Genomic DNA, 27,477 nt, shown 5'->3' with positions numbered 1-27,477 from the left:
CAAGAAGAGATGTTTCAAAAAATAAAAGAATTATAGGACAGAGCACATAGGGAAAACCCAAGATTTTCTGTTGCACCAGAGAAGCTGGGAGGAAAAGACTGTATTAATTTTATGAGAGCACAAATAAGCAACTGGGCTGGTATTCCTCAGCAGGAGTTGTTAATTGAAAGGGCACATCATGTACATGCTCAAAACCTGGCTATGAGAAAGCAATCTAGACCTTTAATAATAAAGCTGCAACCCTACCAGCAGGAGTTGATTCTGACAAAACTGTGGCAGAAGGATAAAGTACTAAAAGTGTGAGACAGCAGAATGTTTGTAGAGAATGATTACTCACTGTATACCTGGCAGAAGAGGAGTACATTTATTTCACTATTCTGGGAATGTCGAGAAGCAGGCATGAGACTGAAACTGCTATACACAGCTATCTTCAAAATATTCTTTCCTGGTGGGGCAAAGTCATTTTTTGATGCAGTGCATGCTGGGGAGAAAATACAAAAGTTTGTCTTACAAAAAGTGAGCTGTGGAACAGAAGAGATTCTGCTTCTTGTTCTTCTGGTAATAAAGACAACAGAGAGATTGTGCCAGTGAAACCTTTTCCAATGTTTCAACAAAAAAATGAAAAACAAGTCCAAACAACCGTAGAGTCAACACTATAATTCAATTTAATACGTACTTAAAGCGCTTTTCATTTGCAATCTATGCAAACTTCGTCAGAAGTGAAAATACAAAAAATTACGTCATCCTTTTAAAACACTTGATCCAAAAAACGCGGGACAATTAACTAACAATAGCTGTTTAACTATCAACTACTAAAATTGAATTAAACCTAGTATCACCTACAATATAATCCTACCTTTTACAAAAAATATATGTCTAAATTTATACACACAAATACATAACTTTTAACAGAAATAAAGGTCTATATTTATAAAAAATATAAAATGTTAATAAGAAAATAGTATTTACCTTATTTATCTTCAGTTAGCAGTGGCACCCTTGTATCTCATCAGGCTGCTAATTTAGTAACAAATTCAATACAGCCGTTGAATGGTAATCCATTGCAGTTAATGCAGCAAAAAGCTGTTACTGATGAGAGCCAGGTGGATTTGTCAACACCACCACCAGCACAAGGTATCGTGGTTGGGTCTGTAAGGACAACCCAAGTGCAGTTGTCTAATCAGCTACTGTGGGGAGAGAATCAGGGCATGATAAATTAAGTTAATCCACAAGAAGTCCTCCAAGTAGATGGACAGGTGAATCCGGTCAACCAGCAGGATCGGTCTGGTGGAATTCCTTCTTTGGCAGCATGGATTTCAGATAACTTCTCTTTCTCCTGACCAGTACCATCTACCGTTAATGACTTACGGTCACTGAGAAGTAATGTTTTAGAATCTCCTGACATAGTTAATAAATTGAAACTGTTTGACACTCATCTTTTAAAACTAAAGAAAACCCAATTGGAAATTTCTTATTTTAAGGAATGTTTAGCACAGAAAGTTGTTCTGAAAGGCTTGCATAGATTTCAGTACCCTACAGGGCTTGTTAAAGATTCGCCTTTTCATACTGACTTAATAGAATTGTTTGACTGACAAGGGTTTGAACGTTTAGAGCTAATGGTGAAACATTATTCCATTTGGGTTGATAATTTAACTGGTTCGGTCACTGACTTGGACAAGAGTATTAATAATGATGTTGAGTTTGCAAGATATAAATATGACTATAGTAGGGTATTCTCTAGCATTGACCAACATATGAGCAAACTCAAAGCAAATAAAGTCAAAAAATTGGACCGTGATCGTAAGGCTTATAGTCAAGGTATGGCATACCTGGCCCCTTCTCCAGCTCAAGTATGGCAGGCTGGCCAGGGCATGCACCACCAGCAAGTAAAGGATGTCCATTGTCAAGGCCTTCCCAGTAATACTCAATCAGATCAAGTTATTGGTGAGCAGATTGACCCGAGTGCTAACATTCCTACTGAGGCTATGAATGGGTTCAATAATGGTAGTTAATTTAATGATAGTGGTTCTGTTCTTCCAGAGGTCCGGAGGAGCGAGAGACTACAAAATGGCCCTCACATGTTTTATAACAACAATAGACAACAGAACGATCAAAACTATAATCAGAACCAGGTTTTTTGGCAAACCAGCTTTACAGGAGCGAGGCTGAAACAACAGAAGAGCTTACAATCGAACAAGGGCAAGTCAAATTACAACAGGAACAAAACTTAATGGTTGTGGAAGATTCCTCCAGTGTGGTATTAGATTTCCTCAATGAGAGTCCTTCCCTTATTCACCACATTGCAGTTTTTCATGGACAAGCAATTTTTAGTGGAGAAGAATATTGTTTTTCTATGTCTTTAAGTAATGAAGAACAGACACAACGAAGCCCGGTAGGACCTAACGTTATCTGTAATAAAGAAGGTGACTTTAGAGTGTACACTTTTTCTTCAGCTGTATTTACTTCTGACATTGTGAATTTTTTAGCTAAAGGGCACACTTATGTACCCCAACATCAAATTGATATTGTTAAGGCTATTATCGAAATTAATACAGTTAAACAGTTGTTCATCTGGATTTTAGTTTCCAATACTGTGGATTGTCTTTAATAAACAGTTGTTCATGTGGATTTTAGTTTCCAATACTGTGGATTGTCTTTAATAACAGTTGTTCATGTGGATTTTAGTTTCCAATACTGTGGATTGTCTTTAATAAATATATCTTTGAAACAGTTGTTCATGTGGATTTTAGTTTCCAATACTGTGGATTGTCTTTAATAAATATATCTTTGGATATACACCACCATTGCCTTATTCGAGTAAGCCTGCATGCTACTTTTTAAACCTAGCTGGGACGGTGAGTTGACCGTCTTGTTTTATCAGTTCTGGTGTTGCCGTTTGTGTTAGAGTTTTTGACAATAATGATTATATAGAGCAGACTGATAGATTGTTATGTACCAATGCTTACCAAATGAGTTCTCGATCAGAGGTCAATAAGGCTTACAATTTAATCAGGATGTGTACTAATGATTTATTCATTGAGGGCCGTATTGAACAAGATATGTTTAATTTTATGACAACATCTTACTCAGTATCTTACTCAATGGATACTAAGTATCCATTTTTGTTCGGTATCCCGAAAATTCACAAAGACGTATTGGATCCTCCTACGAGACCATTGGTAGACAGTCGAGGCTCTCCTACCTGTGCTTGTGCTAAGGTCATTAACACAATGTTGCAGAAGTAAGTAGTTTTCGAAGACCAAATATGTAAAGATTCTTGGTCTTTTTTGGCTAAAATTGACAACTTAGAGTACAATGAAAACTACAATTTTCTCACGATTGATGTCAGAGACCTGTACACATGTATTCCACATGAGGTTAGCATCGAATGGGTGGCTTGGATGATGAAGAAACATGGAACACTTAGTTCGGAGATTTCTTTAGTGACTGAATTACTTGACCTAGTATTAACAAATAACATTTTTATGTTTAATAACCAATTTTATTTGCAAAAAGTAGGGATAGCAATGGGTTCCCCAATTGGAGCCAGTGTAGCCAACCTGGTTATGGCAGGCTGGGAATCCGAATTTCTATTGAACAACATGAATGTCCAAAAGGATCTCATTTATTACACCAGATACCTGGACGGCATATTTATTTTGTTAAAAGGGGACCAAGAGACAGGCCGAGTGATGCTGGAAATGTTTAATCAATCAACTGAATTTTTACAATTCACTTCTACTTTCAACACAGAGGCCACAGCATACTTAGACATCTGGTTAAGTAAGAATAGAACAGTGGGTTGTTATAGGGCCAAAATATCTAGGAAAAGCACATATTCCAGTTCTTTCCTCCATTTCTCTAGCTGCCACCCGTTTCATCAGAAAAGGTCGGTTATTAAGGGCCAGCTAGTTCGGGCTTCAAGGATTATTAGCCAGGAGGAAGATTTTTTTTGGAAGAATGTGCATTCCTAAAAAAACTTTTCTTACATCGTGATTATCCGGAACCTTTGTTGGACTCTTTGATAGAGGAAGTTACTTGTAAAAAGGTAAACCAAATTTACAAACCCATTTTGGCTATTAGACTTTCTGTTGGTAACAACTTAATAGACCCGGATTTGTCAGTGCCTATAGTCTCTTGTGAGTCCATTATCCACAATAACCAAACATCACATTGTAGCTTTATAACCACATTCAGTGCACAAAGTAATCTTTGCACTAAAATCCTGCGGAAAAACTAGGAATTGTTTAGATCCAATCAAATTTTATTTAACAAATTTGGAAACACACATAATATTATTTTTAAACATGGTAGAAACCTTAAGAATTTATTGGAAAAACAGCAGTGGAAGGTTCCCAGAATAGTCGGGATGAATAAATGTGAGAATTGTAATTACTGTAAAAATGTAGAGGTAGCTAACCACTTTGTGGTAAATGGTCAAAAATACAAATTAAAATCTAGGTTTAACTGTAACTCTAGGTTTGTAGTCTATCTGGCCAGATGTACTTGCTGTCAAGCCTTTTATATAGGCAAGACAGAGCATAGACTCCATGACAGAATGTACAAACATTTGTACGCTATCGGTCACAACAAGACCGATAATGCGTTGGCAAAGCATATCCATCTTAATGTGGACCATCAGTTTAAATTTATGGCCATAGACAATGTACTTCAAGACATTAGAGGCGGACCTTTTCCTCTCAAACTTGAAGAACTAGAGTTGGTGTGGCAAATCAAACTCAATGCATACAATGTTCCAGGTCTTAATGAGTCCTGTTCCATTAGCAGATCTTGCATCAGTAATGACTAAATTAAATAAAAATGCATGGTAATGAAATAAAAATGAGACACTGGCACATTCCCACCTATCTGTTAAAAAGAGAGGAATTTAAGGAATTGGTAGTGGAAATTATCAAGATATATTAGAGAATTTAGTAATGTCTTCTGAAAATATAGCCAGGGAATGGGATACAATTAAATTGGAGTTTAAAACAGGGTGGAAATAAAAGAAAAAGAGATATGGTTAAGAAGTAACAAGAATTATTTAGAGGTATTGACAAATGTCAAAGTATTGCAGAATATGTTTTTGATAATAACTCTAGAGCACAAAAACTTTTAGCATGACAACTTAGGAAACTGAAAGTAGAAAGGGCTGTTGCCAAGCTTAGGGAGCCTATAACAAGGAAGATAACGAGATCCTGTAGAGGTACTAGAAATATTTCAGAAATTCTATGAAAGTCTGTATAAAGCAGAGAAATATGGAAATCAAAAAAAAGGTACAAATGGAAATGTTTTTGGAAGAATTAACTATGTCAACGTTACAGGTAGACAAGGCTCAATTACTGACAATTAGGATGGGAAGAGGTAAGATAAAATAGTGATGTATATCCATTCCACAGGAAAGTCACCAGGAGTAGATGGTATTCCTGTGGAAGTTTTGAAGCTAGGAGGGAAAAATTGATAAAGATCTGGAAGGTTTTGTTTAACAGTATTTTAAGAGGAGGAAAAGCACCAACATCCTAGAAGAAAGTGGTGGTGGATGTAATACATAAGGAGGGTAAAGACCCATCAGATCCAGCTTCATGCAGGCCCATTTCAATCCTAAACCATGATTATAAAGTGTTTATATCTATGATGGATAAAAGAATGGCAAAAGTGATGCCAAAATTGATAGATATGGATAAATGTGGTTTTGTGTAGGGGAAGTAAACATTTGACAACATTAACATAACACTGATGATCCAGAGGGAAGCAGAATGTAAGAAAATGCCCTGCTGTTTGGTGGGTCTTGATGCAGAGAAAGCATTAGACAGAGTAGGAACAGACTACCTATCTATGTTAAACAGAGCTCCTCATTAGCACTCTTCAAGAAAAATCTTGATGATTGGATGGGAGATAGGAAATTCACCCCGGGATCACTTCTGTGGCTCTGCTTGACAGGGGCACAGGAAAATAATTTTCTTGGGTGGTGAAAGCCAGGGTACCTTTTTTGGCTAGGCTTATATAGGCCCTAGGGCCAATAGCCTAGTACCCTCCTATGAACCTATGAGTAGGCTGGGATTTTATGAGTAGGGCAATGGATGCATTTGTATTCCTTGATAAAATTATAAGGTTGATTAAGATATATGAGGGCTCAGAAGCGAAAATTAATGTAGGTGGGTTCCTTGCTGATAATTTCTACTTAAGAACAGGAATGAGCCAGGGGTGTCCTCTTTCCCCTTTGTTATTTGCATTATATTTAGAACCAATGGCAAAGAAAACACGGGACTCAGAAATTCAAGGATATAATTGGTATACTAGTCAATAAAACCTGGCTCTGTTTGCAGATGATATTATTTTATACCTGACAAAACCAGAAAAGGACAGTTTCAAATCTTTTCAGGATATAAAAGTAATGAAGCTAAAACAAAGGCAATAGCTGTAAGTTATGTACCCACACACAAATTAGTTCAGCAATATCCATATTTATGGGGACATGATAAAATAAAGTACTTAGGAGTATGGATTAAAGTGATCCCAGTGTGGCAGCTAAGGATGTGTGGGAAGAGACTAAACAAAAGATAATACAAAAACTGAGAAATTGGAAGCTCTGTTATATGAGTATGGGTAGTAAGATATAAGCAGTTAAAATGTTTTAGTCCTTTTAGTCTTATACACAGGTCAGGCATACTTTTATCAACCAGAGGAGAAGTTGTGGGTAGCAATTAATAAAGAGCTGAAGGATTTTATATTGGGGGGGGGGGGATGGCAAGAGTCAAGTGGGATAAGCTGATTCTTCCAGTATAATACAAAGCAGATTGGGATTACCTGATTTGAAGGAGTATTTCAGACCTGCACAGTTAAGACTCCTATACATAGCACAAGCAGAAAACTATAATTCAAAGTGGAAAGGGATGATAATGAAACAGGGGGGAAGCTCAACAAACATGGAGAGACTGGGATTTTGGATGTAGATCATTAAGGAGTATAACAATAATCATACAGGATATTATATTCATAAAGTATCAGAAAGTATTCTAAGAACTAAGCCAACACGGGAATGGAGAAAAGAGATTCTGCCGATAGGGATGACTGCAATTAGGGATACAGACAATAGGCAAGAGGGGGCTGGAATTTATTGGACAAAACTGCCAAAGGAACCAAGGTATTGGGAGCAAATAACTAGAGAGGAATAGGTGATAGAATGGGAAGACACCAAGAATTTATTTGGACTGCAGGTTAGAGATTGCCTTCCCTATTAAGGATTGATATCAGAGTACAGGAAAAGAAAAAGAAACAGGGATCCTAAATAAAGACTAGCACCGGCAGAGTTTTTAGTAGAATCTAGAACAGAAATTGCTGTTAAAAAAGGACATATAAAATATTGCTTGACAACTATAAGAATCAATCAGAGGAGGTTAGAAAGGATTGGGAAGAGAAATCAGATAAACAATTCACAAAGAAACAATGGAGGGATATATGTATGTCTCCCAAATGTGCAACAAAATCTGGAGGATTTAGGATTTTTGCTTGGAAATGTTTACATAGGTATTTTTATACCCCAAATAGACTCCAGAGAATTCTTCCTCAGGTAGACAGCAAATGTTGGAGGTGTGATGGGGAAGAAAGACATAAATGGGAACATATTTTCTGGGACTGTAAGGAATACACAGACTTTAAATACTCCTGCAGACTACTCTAGCAGAGATACTGGGAGAGCAAATTGGTGTATCTAGGGAAATGATTTTTCTGAGCTATAATATAGAATTGGAATTGCCGACATATAGTAAGGCCTTGCTAAGTTTTATTATGGTGGCTGCCAAAAATGCAATTGCTAGAAAATGGAAATCAAAATCCAAACCAACTGTACTAGAAATAGTGATTATAGTAACAGAGATAAAACAACTGGAAATGGGATCTTTAGAAAAGGGTAGAAGCAAAATAAACAGACAAAAATGGGAATTGTGGGAACAATGCATACAGGGGAGGAATGAGGTTTAAAAGAAGGCAGGATCTGATTGAGCTATGTAATGTTGGACTGACAATGATTGGGTAGATTAAGAGTAATGTACAATGTTTGCAACTAAAATTATGTCAACATGGTTTGTGATATATAATGCTTGCAACTAAGATTATGTCAATACGGTTTGTTTTCATTTATATAAATGTATGATTGCCTATGTCATAAGTGCTAATTTAATAAGGAAGTTTCTTGTTTAAAAAATGATGGAGGACTCGCGCTGATCTTTTGCCTCAAAACAAAATATTGCTGCACCACATCACTCTAAAGTAAGGACTGTTCACATACTCATCTAAATGATCTGATAACAAAATGAAATTAAAGAAATACATAAAGTTAGAGATATATCACCTCAACAAAAGCAAAATAACCCACTGCATTGGTGGCAGGTGCCATCTCTCTCACAAAGAGATAGCCCTAAGCAGTGCTAAACCATAAAAGGCGTAATGCAACTCTTAAATCTATATTACATACTACTGTACATAGCTCTCAACCTCTTGGCACAAAAAACCTGGTCACAGCCAAAAATAATGGAGGGCAAAGCCTCAGAAATAGGGACAAATGTTAAATATCTCTTTTATAAGCTTAGAAAGTTTCTAGAATAAAGTATTGTGCTACCATGAATTTTCTGAATGATATGAAATCTGAAACTAAAACAAATTCATTCCTCACTGATTCATCACAAAATATAGAAAATCATTTAATTTATGAAGAACAGACCAAAAATATGAGGCAACACTGGACATTCTTTAAACATCTGTACATTTGAGAGGTATGCTACTGTACTTAAGTCTTCAACAGCTCAGGGAATGGACTTTGTCTCAGTCATGGCCAGCTAAGATGGACAGACAGTGTCTACCACTAGATCTACCCAAAATGTATTGGGAATAATGCTGGTATGTCACACCAGCAGAAATGTCCACAGCACATGGTTTTCTCACCCTCTCATGCTGTATTAACAATCCCATGAGTGAACAGAGAGACACAAACCACACTAAAAACAAGAAATAAGGTATGTTCTTACCATGTGTCTGTCATTCAGTCCTATCCAGATATCTCTTGGAATTCCAGCGACTGCACTATTCACCAAATCAAATACAAAGACATTCTCCTCCCAGCTGTACAAAATCCAGAGTGAACCAGTTAGTTATTGATTAATGCCTTCATTTACCAGATTACAGATATCAAATACTTCATCAAATATCACATTATCACTCAACATGTCAAGCACCGAATAACAGTCCAATGATAGAGTTTTTCTAACTTCATAACTTCAGGTTTTGTATTTTGAAATCACTAAAAATACAGTTTTATATGCAGTAAAATATGGGTAGATATTTTATGGTGCTGTACATCTCTAAATATACAAACTAGAAAGAATAAAATCACAGTGTTAAGTCTTTAAATATAAAAAATATAAATACAAGAAAGTAGACAATGCATATTCATACAACATGTAACATTTTACATATTATGTAAGCAGTTTTATGTCGTCTTAAATGGCAGTTCACTGAATCACCTTTGATTGTACCTGATAAAGTGGGAGAGAGGGATACCCTGAGGAATCATGTACTTTTTTCAACGGCAACAGTGACTGCAGAGTTAAAATATTAGGGAAGGGTACAATAGGGGAACATTCTCCCATGTTGGGCTATTTATTTTATTTTACATTTTACCAGGAGTGTCTGACTGGGCCAGAAGCCCAGTTTCAGCAGAGGCCCGGGGAGAAAAGGTCACTACAATAAAACAGTGACAAAGATAAATGTTGACTAACATGAAGTAATATAAATGGTTGCAGTCTGAAAGATTAACAATAGAGCAAAAAAAAAAAAACAGAATTATATGGGAGACAAAGTGCAACATGTCTATAGGACAGGAGAAAAATAAAATAAAAAATGATATTCAATATACAATACCACAATATATATCAATATACATTTTATATGCAGCAGAAGTATAGGTATCTTATGTAAGAGTTTCTGTGGTAGGGACTGCTTTTCCTTTTCTTTTTGATGTAATGTGAGCAAATGATGTCTGTTTTGCAAGGTGAGCACTTTATAAATGGACTGCAAAGTATTACAGTCAGTGATTGACACTGAAAATAATTTGTTATTTTTGAAATACACCATTGCCTGATTCTATGGTAACTCAGTCTCCAGATTATGAGGTTCGGTAAGTGTCACTGTGCCAGTTTACCAGTTTAACAAATCATTTGAAATTATGTAGTTTGGTTGTATATTTATTGTTAATCATTTAAGGCTACATAACTACAAACAAAAAGGTGCTCACTTCGCAAAAATGTATAAATGTACATTATTTTATTGGTATTAAAATATAAATAAAGTTATACACCATGTGTAATTTTGAAGCTCCTAGAATACCCCCACTATTTGACTGCTAGGAGAATGAGCCAGAGGCAGTGTTAGCTTACGAGAGCACTTTCTGAAGGAAGGAAGCTAATGGTGGTTGCATTGCCACCTGCCAGGGGGACATATTATGTAATATTTATCAAAAGGTGAATATCTTGTGGCAATTCCACTTTCTGTACAGATTCACCTACCTTGTCAAGTGTGAAATGGAAGCAACTCATGAAAGAGAAGGTTGATAACATCAGAGACAGAACAATAAAATACAAGCTGTAAACAACATACTCATAAAAAATTGTCCCTTAGAAGAACTAGAGACATTCAGCGATGCTCAGTATTAGGAGAGTCAAGGAACATTAAGCCAACACAGTGAATAAGTTACAGAGAAAGGGGAAGTGAGGTCACAGAAGCAGAAAGGAAGGATGAGGCACACGCCAGTCTGCGTTCATATTAGTAGGACATGTCCTGCATCATAGTTAGTAACCCTAAAATCAAGAGCACTCTTCCCAAAATATGGAGCTAAAAAGGGAGCACTTCTAAGAGGCTGTGAATATGAGGGAAGCTCATTGTTGTCATAGTAGCAGTACTTCGCATAAGTCGAGCTTTGACAGGGAATGCAATGGATTCAGAGTACCACATAAACATGGTACAGCAGGACAGTACGAAAGAAAGAAAGCTTTCAGTACCAGCGTTTAGAATATTGTCAGGGCAACAGCTTCTGATTTCTGACAGGAGTTTCATCTAAACAAATAAGAACCATAGCCATCACCAAAAGGAAAAGGGCAAAGCAGATGCAGCTCTGCTCTTGACAGCACAGCCAGAGAGTATATGTCTCACTGCTCCTGATTGTACAGGTAAAAGGCATCTGCTTCACTGTTCCTGACAGCATATGGGTATGTCATTTCACATACCATTGCTGATAGCACATGACTGTGCCAGTTGTTTTACTGTTCCAGTTGGTAACAGTGGCAGGGCACTTGTGTCAGTGCTCCTTACAGCGCAGTTCTTGGTGGCAACATCTTCAATCCTCTACACAGCAAAACAGCAGGAAATCCAAAATCACAGGGTTAGAACACTTGCCTCCTTGTTCATAACAGCTGACAGGGAGGGCTCAAACTCAGTGTGCTAGGAGTTACAAGGGCAGAGTACTGTCTCAGTGGTCCTCTGTGTACAGATAACCCACCTTACTGCTCCCAGTGGCACAAAAAAGGGTACTCAAAGTCACAGGGGCATGTTACTGCCTTATTGCTTTACAGACACAGAAGGAGGGTATCTAAAGTCACATCAGAAAGGGATCTATCGCTCTGCTTTCAATGATAGAGTAGAAGGACATACGCCTTGCTGCTCCTGATAATACAGAAGCAGGGTATTCAAAGTCACAAGGTAGGGATACATACCTCATTGTTCCAAACAGCACATAACTAAAGTAATCAAAGGCACAGACTAATTACATCTGCCTCATTGTTCCTGATTACAAAAATCCTGTGCTACTGATGATGTAGAAATATGGGAGGAGCGTCTATCTGCTTCGCTGTTCCCGAAGACATAAAAAATAGGTATTCAGAGTCAAAAGTGAAGGACACCTGCTTCACTGTTCCTGAGAGCACAGGAAAAGGGTACACAACTCACTGCTCCCAGTGATACAGATGTAGAGTACCTGCCTCACTGATGCTAAGGCACAGGGACTGGGTACCCAAAATCACTGGAGAACATGTCCCAGTTCTCATGACTGCAAATAAAGGGAGGTACATGCTTCAATGCTACCAAAGTCAAAGCTGATGGCACAGGGGCTGGGTTTGAAAAGTCTCAGAGGCAGGATACCTGACTCATTGCTTCTGATGGTACAGAGGTTGAGTATCCAAAGTCACAGGGGAAGGATACTTGCATCACTGCTTCTGATGGCACAGAGGTCAGGCATCCATACCACAAGGAAAGGTTACCTGCCTCACTGCTTCTAATGCCAAGGAAGATGGATGCACAAAGTCACAAAGGAAGGATACCTGCCTCATTGCTTTTTATGGCAGAGGGTCATGTACTCAAATTCACAGGGGAAGGATACCCACGTCAGTGTTTCTGATACTTCTGATGATACAGAGGCAGGATACCCAAATCCAAGGGAGAAGAATACCTGCCTCACTACTTCAGATGGCACAGGGGGTCAGGTACCTAAAGTCACAGGGTAAGAATACCTGCCTCAATGCTTCCGATGGTAAAGGATCAGGTAACCAAGTCATGAGGGATGATTACCTGCCTCACTGCCTCTGATGGCACAAGGGCTGGGCACCCAAAGTCACAGGAGGAGGATACCTGCCTCACTGCTTCTGATGGCACAGGGGCAGGGTACCCAAAGTCACAGGGAAGGATATCTGCATCACTGCTGCTGATAGCACAGGGGCCAGGTATCCAAAGTCACAGGGAAAGGATACCTGCCTTACTGCTTCTGATAGCACAGGGGCAGGGTACCCAAGGTCACAAGGCAAGGATACCTGCCTCACTGCTTCTTAAGGCACAGGGGCAGGACACATAAAGTCACACAGGAAGGATATATGTATCACTGCTGCCAGTGGCACAGGGTCAACGTATCTAAAGTCAAAGGTGAAGGATACCTGCCTCATTGCTTCTGATGGCATATGGTCTGGGTACACAAAGTCACAGGGCAAGGATACGTGCCTCACTCCTTCTTAAGGCACAGGGACAGGATAACCAAAGTCACAGAGAAAGGACACCTACCAGACTGCTTCTAATGGCAGACAGGAATGGTACCCAAAGTCATAGGGGAAGGATACCGGCATCACTTTTTCAGATTGCACAAGGATAATGTACTCAGAGTCACATGGAAATAGTCTCTGTCTCTCTGCTTCTTATGACACAGGGGTAAGGTACCCAAAGTAAAAAGGGAAGGCTACCTGCCTCACTACTTCTGATGGCACAGTGGCTAGGTATCCAAGTCACAAGGGAGAGATACCTGTCTCACTGATTTTGATGGCATGGGGCATAATACATTTCACTACTTCGACTGACATAGAATCAAAGTATTTTCCTTAATCCTCCCAAAAAACAAATGAATGATCAACAACAATACAATAGCAAGGTGTCTGATAGCAAAGGAACAAGGCAAATGCATTCCAATTGCCAGCAGAATAGAGGAGGGCAAACAATGGTATGGAGATATGGGATATATCTCATTACTAGTAGTACAGGTGCCAGATGTATGACCAGGGAAAGAGGGATGGTGCCACCAGGGGCTCTTCTTTCTACTCTTTGAGAAGGTGAAATTAAGATGCTGCAGAAATCATGTAAGAGGATGCTGTGTACTTTTACTTGTCTAGGGGAGGTAGGCAATCTAGTCTGCTGCAAAACTGCATCTGGCTGAGAATGGGTAACAATGAGCAAATCTCTAGCAGGGATATGTGCTGCCAGTCTTCTGAGCAGATGTTTTTTGGAGAAGATATCACAGGACTGTATGCATCAGCACATAAAAGAAGGAATTGTGACTCTCCCAGTATAAGTGATTGTCCACATCTGTCACCAAGGAGGTGGGTTGCTAATACTAGACAAAAGTATTTATTAATGGCTGTATAAATGATGGATTCGCTCATTCAGCTCTCACCCCAGTGAAGGGGAACAACTGGCAATTAGCCAATAGGGGATCTGATAGCCAGCAGACAGTAGGAGAGAAACAAATTATTAAAAAAAAAGATTAGTATAGGATTGCCTATTACTTATAAAAATGCACCAAAGCATCTGCTCTCCATGGTGTTGTCACAAGAGCTGTGCAATTCTCAGACTCTGAGCTGAGTACTTTTTGCAATTTCTTAATACCTTGAAATTCAGACAGTGCTATTATGAGTCCATTCAAACTCTATTGGCACACAGTAAGTTAAAGTACAGTTTAGTCTTGTTTATTTTAAATTTTGGTTCATAGTTCTTTGATACACACTATGCATATTAGTCTGGCTGTCAGCAGATACTACTGTGAAGGTATGGTGTAAGATACAGAAGAAATATTCAGTGAAAATTCTATTTTGAAGTATGTTTCATTTGAAAATTGATTCCTATAATTTTAGTCTGCTTCTGTTGACTTATTTGCTGCCAACAGGAAAGTGCCAACATGGCCAGTGTAGAAAGTTCTACTATGGAATACAGAACCTGTGCCTAATATGGAAAGGCACAGACAGAGATTCAGGAAATCCTTATTTAGCAAAATAATGCAAAGATGTTTCTTTTTAATTGTTCAGTGGCTGTAGCATAACAGTTTCTATATTGGTGGATTTAATCAAAAATAATATAAAAGAATCAGGTTTCTTATGGTTAGGGAAAACAGGACCTTGATTGCCTGGTCTCCCACATATGTGCGTTTTCTGAAATAAACAAGACTATTTTTCACTGCTGAACTGTTTTGTTGTTTCCAGCTATTTTGCTACCTTTACAATTTGGTGCCTTTCTTGGATCTTTCGAGCGGTTGTGCACTGCTGCACCAGAAAGTGCCACTGGGCCCATTTGTGACAGTTTTTTTCTATCTGGCACATTTCCAGTGTATCAATGCATAAATATATATATATATATATATATATATATATATATATATATATATATATATATATATATACATTCTCACCTTCAGCAGAATTTGGGGTCTCTGCAGGTAAGCTTTACTAACAATCTCTATATTAAATACAACTGTATGTGAGTTGGTAAATTGTAAGACACTGGGAAACTCGATGAAAGTCATAGCTAATTATATGAAATAAAGTTTTTTGTTTTTTTTTTGATTGAATGAGAGTGGGTTTTAATCACAAAATAACAAGGACTGGCATATCCTTGACATTAGGACAGAGTATCCTTATTATGTATGAGAGTGGGTTTTAATCACAAAGAAAAATAAAGGAGAAGAGAGGATTCCTTACTAGTAGGAAAGCGGATTTGTAATCACAGTCACATATCTGTCCATATAATAGTTGGTATTACAATGGATACCAGTGTAGGTGTATTAAAAGAGCTGGAGTTTGGGACTACAGCCTGGTGGGTCCCCTACGAAATACCGAACGCTCAGAAGCCCGATACCCCACATTATCGAAAGACCAGAAGTGCGAAATTCAAAATCCTGATGTTAAGGGATATTGAGTTAGCGCTTCTGGTGTTGCGGTTCAGGTAAGTATCTGTGTGTAAGTGTGTTTGTGAAGGGTTTTAGTGTGTGTTAGTGTGTGTTGTGACTGTGGTGTGTGTGTGTGAGGGACTGTAATGTGTGGGTGTGAGTTTGCCTTGTGTGTGTGTTTGTGCGATCTCAGAGTTAGAATATTAAAGTAGGGGGTGTGGGGGGTGTAGCCTCCCACATGGGGGGTGCAGGGGGGCTTGCTCCCCCTTCCTAACTATAGTGCAGGATTATTTGTTTGGGTTTGGGGGGACACTGTGTGTATGTGCATGCGTGTACTGTATGTGTGTTGATCGTTCGCAATTTTGAATTTCGCGCTTGTGGTCCGTCGGTCTTCTCGTCTTTCGGGTATTTGGTCTCTGGATTATAGGCGTTGGTCTTGTGGGTTTTCGATCTTTCGTAGTGAACCCCAGCCCGGCATATGTTTAATAACTATGGTCGAGACACCTGTAATTATTTGGTGAAATAGTGTGAGCTCACTAAAAATGATAGTGCAGTGCAGTTACCAGAGTGAGGAACTTTTGCTACGAAAATCTTAAAAATTCTTACAAAGACATTGAAACAGAAAGGGAATAAGGTACCAGCCAATTGCTGGTCAGCTTTTAATGAGAGTTAAGAAGAATCTAAAAATAAGGAAAAGGAATCTGTAGTGGCTAACAAACAGCAAATACATTACAGAAATGCACAGAAGACAAACCTTGTTCTTGGGGTATATATCCCTTACAACAATTAGAAAAATTAGAAATTAATCAACCAGAATTTTCAGATAATGGCTGGTTCTGCTTCCTTCTGCCCTCCCATATGATCAATATGCTTCCAATCAGAGAGGGCAGGTAGAGGTTCGATTTATAGAACCAACAACAACTTCCCCAAATACATCCCAGCTTACTTCAAGCACTTCATGCTATCCCCATGAGTCAGTCTACAATACACGATTTAGGCAACAAAAACAACTGGTTGAGACACCTTCAGACCAAATGTTATTTAGACCAGCCAACAAAGGAAAGCAGCTCTGCCAAAAATATCAACATGGGACAAATACAAATTGTGTAAGTAAATTAAAATGATTCAGTAATAAAAGTGCTCCACCAAAAGCAAATACTTTGAAAAAATCAAGCAATTTGTCACACAATTCCCTGTAACTACTGATGGAAAAGAAATCGGTACAGTCCCCCTACTAAACAAGATGCAGAGGAAATATCAGACTCTCATTCTTCCTGAAACAGAAATGCATAACAAGCAAATGCATGCATTCAGAGAGGTACTTAAAGATGGAGATGCAGAACCAATCATAAGGGCTGTATGTCTGTGGACTGCAGTAGATTTCCAAACCATTACAGATTCTCTCCCTCTAATCCATACACATTCAGTCAAATATGCTAAAATTATACTATTGAAGATTTAAGATCAGTTCTAAAAGCCTCTACACCCCATGACCATTTTAAGAAAATATGGGAGAAATCTAATACAGATGGCAACATCTGAAAGCATACACATGGCAGATTTCTTGCTGCTAGGGATAATCTGATAAAAAATATCACTACAGCATGCTCCCTAACATCAAATTAGGCAAGAATTAAGGTAATTGCACAGAAATATTTACAACATATGATACATGTATTTGAACCTTTTTCTGGACACCCAGAACCGCCAGAAGGAGTGGCAGCCAGTGGGCTGTCAGCAGCCTTTGCAGAAGGCTTATTACCAATGGTACAGGAACAAATTAAGAAAGTTTGCTTAAACTGGCCAAGTAAAGGCATTCATGAATTTGTTAACCATGCACAGTATATAACAGACAATACAGTTAGAGAAGAAAACCATCAACAAAAGAAATGAGTAGACGTTCAACTGCAACAATTTGGCACTGATTCAGGGGGAGAGGGAAGGAATTGCAGAGGAAGAAGTAGATACGGATTTTTTTCAACCACAAGCACCAGGAAAGTATCATTAAAATTATTACCCTTCCATATCCCCACAATTGCTACAGTGCGAACTGTGCCTGAGTAATTGCTTTAATTATGGACAAGTTGGACATTGGCGTAACGAATGTTCACCCTCTGCACAGACAAATGTAGCAAATGTTCAAGCACAACAACAAGCAGAAAGACATTTCCAGTTTTAAATACTACCTGGCAGCCACTAGTGTGGCAGCAAGATCATTAGGACAGCCATGAACAGGAGCCACAGCTATTTCCCTTGGTACCAGTTGACCAGTAAGGTCCTTTTCTTACAATTCTTCTCTTCCTTTTCTTGTTGACACTGAAACAACTAGATCCATGATAATTTCAGCAAATGCAGAAAATCTCAACTTTCCAATGAAACAGTTCATGGGGTGGGATTACTCCAAAACCAAACCTATTCCTACCCAAATCGGTCCACTAAAAGATCAACATGATTTTCTTGTAGGAAATACTGCCCCGCTAAATCTTTTAGGTAGAAGCTTACTATGCAAACTATGATGCACTATTTACTGTACTCCAGATGAAGTTTTTATTGACATTCTAAATGAATAATTTCCTCTAGGTTTGTTTTTAACTGAAATCTGTACAAATGAAGACACCCTTTTTAGTTGTTTTAGCAGCAGAACAAGCCCCAGATGTTATTGATACAAAAGGAATAGAAGGGTCCTTATTATTTTAGCAAACGCAATGAATTGCTAATGCTGTTTAGTCAAAAGATATTGCGCAAAATGACAAAATACTGAAAGCACGAAACAGTGATCTTTTTCCTAGGGAAAAAAATCACTGGGTTGTTTTCGGGACTTTGCCATTTCCTCCACTGTGGTGCGATCTCGGAGTTGGTATATTTAAGTAGGAAGGGTGGGGGCGAAGCCCCCCACTTTATTTTGTGTTTTGATTTTTTTTTTTGTTTTACGATCAGCGATTTTTTTTTTCTCCCTGGGAAAAAAATCACTGATCTGTGTGTTTGACATTTTGGGTTTTCGGGGATTGTGGGTCGATTATATAGCATTCGCAATTCAGTGTGTTCGCTTATATAATATAGATCCGGAATAGAAGCAGTCCTTCCACACTTTCGACTACTCATAAAAGATTTAGAACCTGTGAAAGTTGCTTCACAAGTTTTTGAGTGCCTACCCATGATAGTTGAATATCCTTTGCTGAATGAGGCAGAGGAGGGGATCAAACCTGTTATTTCCACATTACTTCAGCAAGGGATAATTGTCCTGACTCAAAACCCATGTAACAACCACTCTACCTGTTAAGAAACCAAGGTAAAATACTTACAGATTTGTACAAGTTGTACAAGCAGCTAATGCAGTAGCAGTGCCAACTTTTCCTGAAGTTCCTAACTCTGACACAATATTAAGTTCTATCCCACCAACCACTACTACCTTTTCAGTGATAGATATTTCCTCTGATTCCTTCTCTATTCCAATACACCCAGATAGTCAGTATCTGTTCACATTTACAGACAACAGTATGCATGGATGAGACTGCCACAGAGATATGTATAATCACCTACTGTTTTCCCTAGGGAAATGGATAAGCAGATAAGACCGAATTTCATTGTGGGTCTACCCTGATGCAATTATGTACACAATTTACTGATAGCCTCTAACTCTCCTCATTGCTGCAGACAGGATACTATTTCTCTTTTAACTAAATTAGCAAAACTAGGATTTAAGGTCAATAAAGGAAAACTGCAGTTATGGAAACCACAAGCCCAGTATTTAGGTCATCTTATTTCAGAAGGCTCTTGGCAAATTCTGCCGACATGTATCACTGCAATACAAACTGCACCACTTCCTACAATATTAAAACAGATGCAGGCTTTTTTGGGACTAACATGTTATTGTTGACAATGGATCCCAAATTATGCAAAAGTAGTAAAACTAACCTTAGAATTATTAAATAAAGACATTCTTAAGCCTTTGCCTTGGCAAGATTGCCATGAGTAAGCTTTTGTTCAGTTGAAAAGCTTAATTTCAAAACCCCTGCTCTTGGATTACCAGAATATTCAAACAGATTTTTCTTATTCTATTATGAAAGAAATAAAGTGGCATTAGGGTTATTAGTATAAATCACAAACCGGTAACAGGAACAAAACAACTAATAAAAAGCACAGTCCTGTGGAACAACTGGAATGACAACTCCAAGAATTTAACGACTGCTAGGAAGTCTTGTAGATGAAATTCCTTAACTCTGGCATTCTTTTGTGAATAAAGAGCAGTCGTTAAATTCTTGGAGTTGTCATTCCAGTGTTTCATAGGACTGTGTGTTTTATTAGGATTATTGGCATTGAGTAGAAATGATGGTTTTAGACTTGTTTATTTTAGTACAAATCTTGATTCTCTAGCAGCAGCCCTCACCCACTGCCTTAGGGCAGTGGCCACGACAGGTCACTTGGTAGAAATGGCGGCTGCTCTAACTCTTGGACACGAGATGTACATGGCAGTTCTGCAATCTGTTAAAGCATTATTACTTAAAACTAAAACACAATATCTGTCATCTGCACATTTATCTAAATATGAACCTTCTTTACTTAACAATCCTTCTTAACAGATTGTCAGAAGTCCACTACTTAACCCTGCTTCTCTAATTCCTAAGGCGGATGAAGGAGAAATCCATGACTGTGTCTTGGTAGTTAACTATATGCCTCCTCCTAGGTCTGATCTAAAAGATGCACCACTACCAATCCCGATTTATTTATTTTTGTCAAAGGATCTTGTATTTAAAGAGAAAACTGAACTTTAGTAGCAGCCTTTTCTGTGTGTACCCAGGACAGTGTTTTACTGACAGGAGAGTTAAATGGAAAAGTATCTGCTCAAACAGCAGAACATGTAGCTATTACTGAAGCCTGTAAATTGGCAAAAGACAAGTCAGTGACTATTTTTACAAATTCAAGTTATGCATATGGGGTAATTTGTGATTTTGGGACACTTTGGAGAGAAAGGGGGTATTTAACCTCATCAGGGATAGTTATAAAAATGCTGTTTTTGTTTATGAGCTATTAAATACTTTACTGTTGCCAAGAGAAGTTGTAGTGATGAAGTGCACCACACCTAAAACTGATGACTCTCACATTTCTAGGGACAACTGTTTTGCTGATATGACAGCCAGACAATCTGCATTGCCATATCTTGTTCAGGCTTTATTTTTGCAGCAGGTTTGAGAAGCTTACACACCAGTTTCTTTATAAGAATTATTAACCTTTTAAGAACAAGCTAGTGTTTCCATAAGACTGAAGTGGATTTGCAATGGCTGCGGCCATTCTCCAGATTTACTGTGGTGCTATTTGGATGGGCAGCTGGTAGCTCCACAAAAATTTTTCTAAGTCAGTTTGTTAAAGTTTAGTATTTGTCTTTTAATTTGGTGAAAAATGCATTAAGAAACTAGATGCTGAATGATTTGTATGCCCTCACATTTCAAAAGTCTTTCAGCATTTTGTAAATAGCTATGCAATTTGTTTAGAGTATAGTGTATCAAAAACTGTGCTTTGTCCACACATCTTTAAAACAGGCATGGTGGCCATTTTGTAGTGTACAGTGGGACTTCACTGAACTCTCACAATAGCAGAAATTTAAGCATGTCCTTGCAATTGTTGATGTTTTTTCCTGGATGGATAGAAGCATACCCTTGTGCTAAAAATGATGCCACAACAGTAGGTAATAAAATGCTTTTTGAGTTAATACCTAGATTTGGTGTACTTTGTTGTGCCAAGTCAGGGAATATATTTTACCAGCCAAGTGATACAGCAGATTAGTAAGAAACTGAACATAAATGCAATACCACTGCCCACACAGATCCAAGCATCAGGGATTATAGAAAGGGCAAATCAAACAATCAAATTAAGGTATGCCAAGTTGTATGAAGAAACTGGTCTTAAGGGACCAGAGGCTTTGTCTCTAGTTTTACTTAGTGTGCGAAGTGCACTGAGTACTACTATGAAGTTACCCCCCCCCCCCCGCCATGAGTTTCTTGTGCAACAACCCATGAGAATGCCTGCCACATACCCAAGAATTTGGAGTTACAAAACATAGATGAATCTATTTTTCTTTATTGGAAGTCTCTCTGTTCTGTTTTGCAGCACCACCATAACACTGTCCTACAGGGCCAGAAAAATCCAGTTAAGACTAATCATCATGACCTGCAACCAGGTGATACCGTAATTGTCCAATCTTTCTCAAGACAACATACTGTCTGTCCAAGATAGAGAGGACCCAACATGGTTTTGCTTACCACCACCACTACAGCAGATGCCAAGAACTTTCCACTTGGATCCATGTGTTCCATATCAAGAAGGCCCTCCCTCATGATGAGTTTAGATAAGATGACATCAACGTCATCCCTTTCGACACCACTGAGCAAATCTTACCAGATAAAAAATGAGAGACACCATTGCATCTGGAACTGAAATCTGAAGGTTTTTCTACAATGCCATCATGGTCAACTCTGGAAGTTAAATCATGTGATTTAATAATGTCATATTGGGCAGAAGTAAAATTTAGTGAATTATCTTCATTTTCAGAAATGCAAATAAATTATTCATATAAATTGCTTTTCATGAACAATGAATTGGACAGTGTATCAAATGACTGAGCGACTTCAACTACCCAAACATAGACTGGGAGCATTACTCTAGCTCCAACACCCTAGCCCAAAGGTTCCTAGAATTTATAAACTCAAATGCTATGGAACAACTTGTTACCACTCCCACAAGAGGGGAAAACACACTGGACCTGATCATCACCAACATGGGGACACTATGCTCCAGACCAGAAGTGTATCCCTCACTGGTAAGATCAGACCATAAACTAATCTCACTGGATATTCACATCCCGACCCCACCCCCTGCCCAGAAAACCACAGTGAAAAACTTCTCTAAAGCAAATTTCACACGCCTCAAAACCGAGGCGAAATCCTTCAAAGCCCGGGCCTGTGGAAAATACGGCCCAGACCGCAGAATCCTTTATAAACGCATTCTATGAACACCTTCAGGAATGCATGGATCATGCAATCCCAAATAAAACCAAGACCCAGTCCTCCAAAGGCAGACGTCCTGTCTGGTGGACCCCAGCCATAAACAAACTATACAATAGAAGGAGGAAGCTACTACATGATAGAGCAAAATCCCAAAAAGGGAAGGCATCTCTGATCAGTATTAGCAAAAACTACGGGCACTCATAAAATCGTCTAAGGCCAGCTTCGAGAGAAAAATTGCACAGGACACTAAGGATAATCACAAGGCTTTCTTTAGTTATGTTAGGAACCTGGGTGGGAATTCCCAGATATGCTCAGAATTAGTCCAAAATGACAAAAATACACCGAGCCCACAGACATTGCCAACATCCTAGCTGACAGGTTCAGTGCAAACTTCTCCCTCTCCCCACCAAAAGGGCAAATATCTATCCCAACAGAGTGCTGCCCCCCTGACATCTCAGATGCTCAGGTAAGAGCTGCCCTCTCCAAAGCAAAAAACACAGCATCAATGGGACCAGATGGTGTCCCGGGCTGTGTCCTACATGAACTCCAAGAAGAGCTAAACCCAAACATAAAACTACTGTTCAATCTTAGCCTTGCTACAGGATATGTACCCAAAGAGTGGCGTACAGCAACAGTGGTCCCGCTCCACAAAGGTGGTGCCTCAACGGATCCTGGAAACTATCGCCCCATAAGCCTGACTAGCTTGGTCTGCAAAACTATGGAAAGGATCATCATGGACCTCATAAATAAAGATATTGGGGACCTACAGACACTGGATCCTGCCCAGTTTGGCTTTGTTAAGGGCAGATCCTGCCTCTTAAACCTGGTCGATTTCTTTGAAACAGTCACCAAGGCCCTTGACGAGGGGAAGGTGGTCCACACAGCCTACCTGGACCTCGCAAAAGCCTTCGATACAATACCCCACTCGGGCATTATAGATAAGCTCACCAGCTTAAATATAAACCCCTATGTCACTAGATGGGTTGCAAACTGGCTCAAGGACAGAACCCACATGGTTAGAATTGCTGGAGCCATGTCAGACTCCAAACCAGTTACAAGTGGCGTCCCACAAGGCTCAGTCCTGGGACCTCTCTTGTTCGGTATATATTTCTCGGCGCTACAGGCCAACACGGAAGGACTGTGGCTGACCAAGTTCGCAGATGACTGCAAACTGGGCGCCATAATCAACTCTCCAGCCGACACAAGCATCCTCCAAAAGGGCCTCATAGAAACAGACAACTGGTGCCAGAGCCATGGCCTCAAGCTAAACGCCAAAAAGTGTATAGTTATCCCCTTTGGCAAAAACAAAGTGCCCACAAATTACCACATAGGTGGTAATCCATTAAGTACAGAAGAAGTCATTAGGGACCTGGGGACCCAAGTTGATAGCAATCTCTCATTTGACAACCACGTGGCCAAAGTGGTTAGAAAAACATTTTATATAGCCCACCTAATCATGAAGGGATTCACATCTAGATCAGGGGAGGTCATCGTACCTCTTTACTCATCCCTCATCAGGCCCATAATGAAGTATAATGCCCCTTTTGGGATGTACCTTACCAGACACCTGCAGCAACTGGAAAGACCCCAAAAGTACCTCACCAAGAGGATCAAAGGGCTCAAACAGATGCCATATGCTGCCCGGTTAAAGAAACTCCAGCTCTACTCAGTGGCATACCGCCTGCTCAGAGGCGATCTGTGCCTGACGTATAAAGCCATGTCCAACCCGGAATTAATGGACATGCTGCACCTCAGAAAATCCAAATCCCATCGAGCTACGCGCTCGAGAGACTTGAACCTCAGCACTGAAATAAATAGGACATGCTGGAGGGACAGATTCATAACCCAGAGGCTCCCTTCACTCTGGAATAAAATCCCAGTCCAGGTTAGGCAGAGTCCCACATTGACTCTCTTCAAGAGGAATCTTGATGAGTGGATGGGAGATCGTAGGTTTACCCCGGCTATCACTTCTGTGTCACTGTTAGACAGAGGCACAGTATACTAACCTCAAAAAAAGGGCATAGCAGAATTAATTTAAAATGGGTGGCGAAAGCCAAACACACTCTGGCTAGGCTTATAAATGCCCTAGGGCAGATAGCCTAGTATGAACCTATGAACCTATGAATCACTTGCAGAATCTCAAGCAAGAGGAACATCAAAATGGAGCATGTTTGGAAATTGATTTTGTATGGACTACAAAAGAACAATTCATCATCTCTGTTTGCTGTTCTTCGAGATCTTGATTTGAACTTACCAAAACAGTAATTGTAATTCTTGTTATCATTCTACTGTTATCTTTTCTTTCACCTACAGCTGTAAGTATGTCATCAGGAAACACCTGCTTTTGGGGGCGTGGCCAAGGATGAACACAGGATAGCAGCAGATTTCTTCAGCTCCACCAATTTCATTACATTGACAGGAATTAATTACTTAAAAAATTAATTCTTGAAGTAATTTTCTTTCTAAATATGTTTGTTTTATATAGTTCTTGAACTATATCTAAAAAAGAAAGGAAATCTTAATAATATTCCTGTCAGAAATTACTTTGGAAATTTTCCTGTCAGTTTATCAGTCTGAAATGAGTTCCAGTAAGACAAATTCTCAAGACTCCAGCATCAAGAAAGAACTTCAGTCTCTGATAATTATAGTCCAGCAACTTACTGCTAAGATGGATAAAATGGATACTAAAATAGACACTTTCATAGAAAAACTACAAAATAAATAGACATGTTACATATGGACCTGCAACAACAGAAGATCCAGATGACAGGCATAGAAGAAGCTGTGAATGACATGGAAAATAAAATACAAGAAGAGGAAATCAACATTGAGTTTCTGCTGAAACAAAATACACATTTACAAACAAAGCTGGATGACCTGGAAAATAGATCTAGGCAATAACATTAGGATTTTTGGACTGCCAGAAAATATTGAAGGTAACAATATTACTTCTTTTTTAACAACATGGCTCCCTAAAACTTTAGATTTACCAGAAGCATTCTCTTTTGGTATCGAAGAGCACATAGATCTATAGCTAATACTAACTCTAACAAAAACTATCCTAGATCAGTTATAGTTAGATTTCTATCATCTTTGATAAAGAGATGGTTCTTAAATCTGCTTGGGCTAAAGCTCCTGTTAAGTTTAATGAGACAACTGTGCGTTTTGACAATGACTATTCTTCCATGGTAATTGCTAAAAGAAAAGTTTTTCTGCCACTAATAAGGGAGCTTAAAAAAGCACAGTTTAAAACATACCTTCTGTTTCCTGCCAAGCTTAAAATCTTCCTTCCTGATGGTCCTAAGGTCTTCGATGATTTAGACTCTGCTTTACTGTTTGTCAAAGAAAAAAGGATTTTGGATAAAATAGAAGAAATGGAATGGGCTAGTTCTTCATTAAAGAGATTGGCAACTGAAGCTTCCTGGAAGACTTCAGAGAAGAAGAGACTAAAAAACAAATGATTTGTTATATGTTTTTTTCTCTCTCATCATTTTAGTTTATTATTAATCATTTTGAATATAGTTACTGCATTTCCAGAAAGCCACAAATATTTTGGAAAAGATTTAATCAAAGTTATTCTCTATGTGCAAAGAAATGTTTTGTTTCATAACCAGTCAAAATGCCTGAGGATTTAATGGCAGGCTGTGACTCGATTTGTTTTTCTTTCTGAAAAAAGTAAGGTTAGTAATTTGATACATTTTTTTATCTTTATCTTTTTTTTCCTTCTTCTTTTATTATTTTCTTTGTTTAAACAATGACATTCTATTTAGATTATGTAGTGGGTAAAGGGTGGGGAGGGCAGGAGAGAACAGTAATGAAAATATCATTAATAGAATAATAACATATTTATTTCTTGTAAAAGTTTATAAGTTCTTCAAATGCTATTTCTAATTATACTTTCTTGATTATACTGCTTATGCTTGTTTGTAAATAATCTGTCATGCTTTAACTAATAATAATCAGAACTAAATAAGAGTAAATAATATGTTTTATTTTTAACTCTATTAATATAAACAGTAAGTAACATTCCATTGTATATACTTCTTACAGCTTTCTCTTACATTTTTTTATTTCTGCCTCACTCCCTTTTATTTTCTACTCTCTTTGTCTTTTCTTTATTAATATATAGAAATGCTTTTGACTGTGTGGGCACAGTGAATAATAGGATTTGTATGAAAATTGAGTTGGGAGAAGAATGCTGAGTTTTATTGCTTGTTGGTAATTTTGAGTTTAATTTCACTTGCATAGAGGCTGTGATGATCTGTGGAATACATTGTGGAGGTTCTGTCATGTTTAGATGCATTTACACTGCTAAATGAATGTTTGTCACTAGTTTTAATAAGTTTCCGCCAAAATGTTAAGAGAGACAATCTGGGATGTGGGCTGTCTTATGCACAATGTCCTTGAGTTACCTCAGAATCTTCAAATCACAGAATTCTCACAGAGAAACTGAAAGCAGTTAGTATAAACATTGACAAGGTTATCACACTGACACACCACAGATACAGGAAAAATACTCTGTTCATAAAATATGTCAGTTATAATGAGTTTAAATGATGTAGTTTCTTGTAGTAAGTAAATGTCTTATTTTAGAAGGCATAAAAATGAAACATTTATTTAAATGTTTTTGAAAATCTACTTAACAGCAGCATAATAATCTGTGTTAAAAATTTGTGTTCCAAACATATACTTTACTATAACTCATTTAATTCATCTGATTGACAAACATAAATAATCTTATAACTCTATTCTGGAAGAAATGTCATGTGATATATTTTAAAGCAGTAGGTTAGCATGATTGTAAAATCTGGTTACCAATATGTGTTTGCTGTGCATTATTTTGTATAAAGCAGACAGATTTATTCTAGGGACAGCAAGTAGGATAGTGCTCTACAATAGACACAACTCAGTGAGATCAGATATATATATATATATATATATATATATATATATATATATATATATATATATATATATATATATGTGTGTGTGTATGTGTGTGTGTGTGTGTTTGTG

At 38.3% G+C, this 27,477-nt stretch overlaps 2 protein-coding genes across 2 annotated transcripts in view; both read right to left on the bottom strand.

Moving 5' to 3' along the window:
* Window positions 1-27,477, bottom strand: part of SIRT7 (sirtuin 7) — an 885,398-nt gene that overhangs the window by 553,310 nt on the left and 304,611 nt on the right. The window lies entirely within an intron of this gene.
* Window positions 1-27,477, bottom strand: part of LOC122800097 (low affinity immunoglobulin epsilon Fc receptor-like) — a 263,352-nt gene that overhangs the window by 81,498 nt on the left and 154,377 nt on the right. Inside the window, exon 5 of the mRNA XM_044069624.1 lies at window positions 9,024-9,117. Within this exon, the coding sequence (XP_043925559.1) occupies window positions 9,024-9,117 (94 nt within the window). The remainder of the gene's footprint in view (window positions 1-9,023; window positions 9,118-27,477) is intronic.

Source organism: Protopterus annectens, chromosome 4.part0 (genome assembly GCF_019279795.1).
Source record: "Protopterus annectens isolate FY-2018-M chromosome 4.part0, PAN1.0, whole genome shotgun sequence".
Taxonomy (NCBI): Eukaryota; Metazoa; Chordata; order Ceratodontiformes; family Protopteridae; genus Protopterus; species Protopterus annectens.
This window is presented reverse-complemented; position numbering and strand designations above follow the sequence as displayed.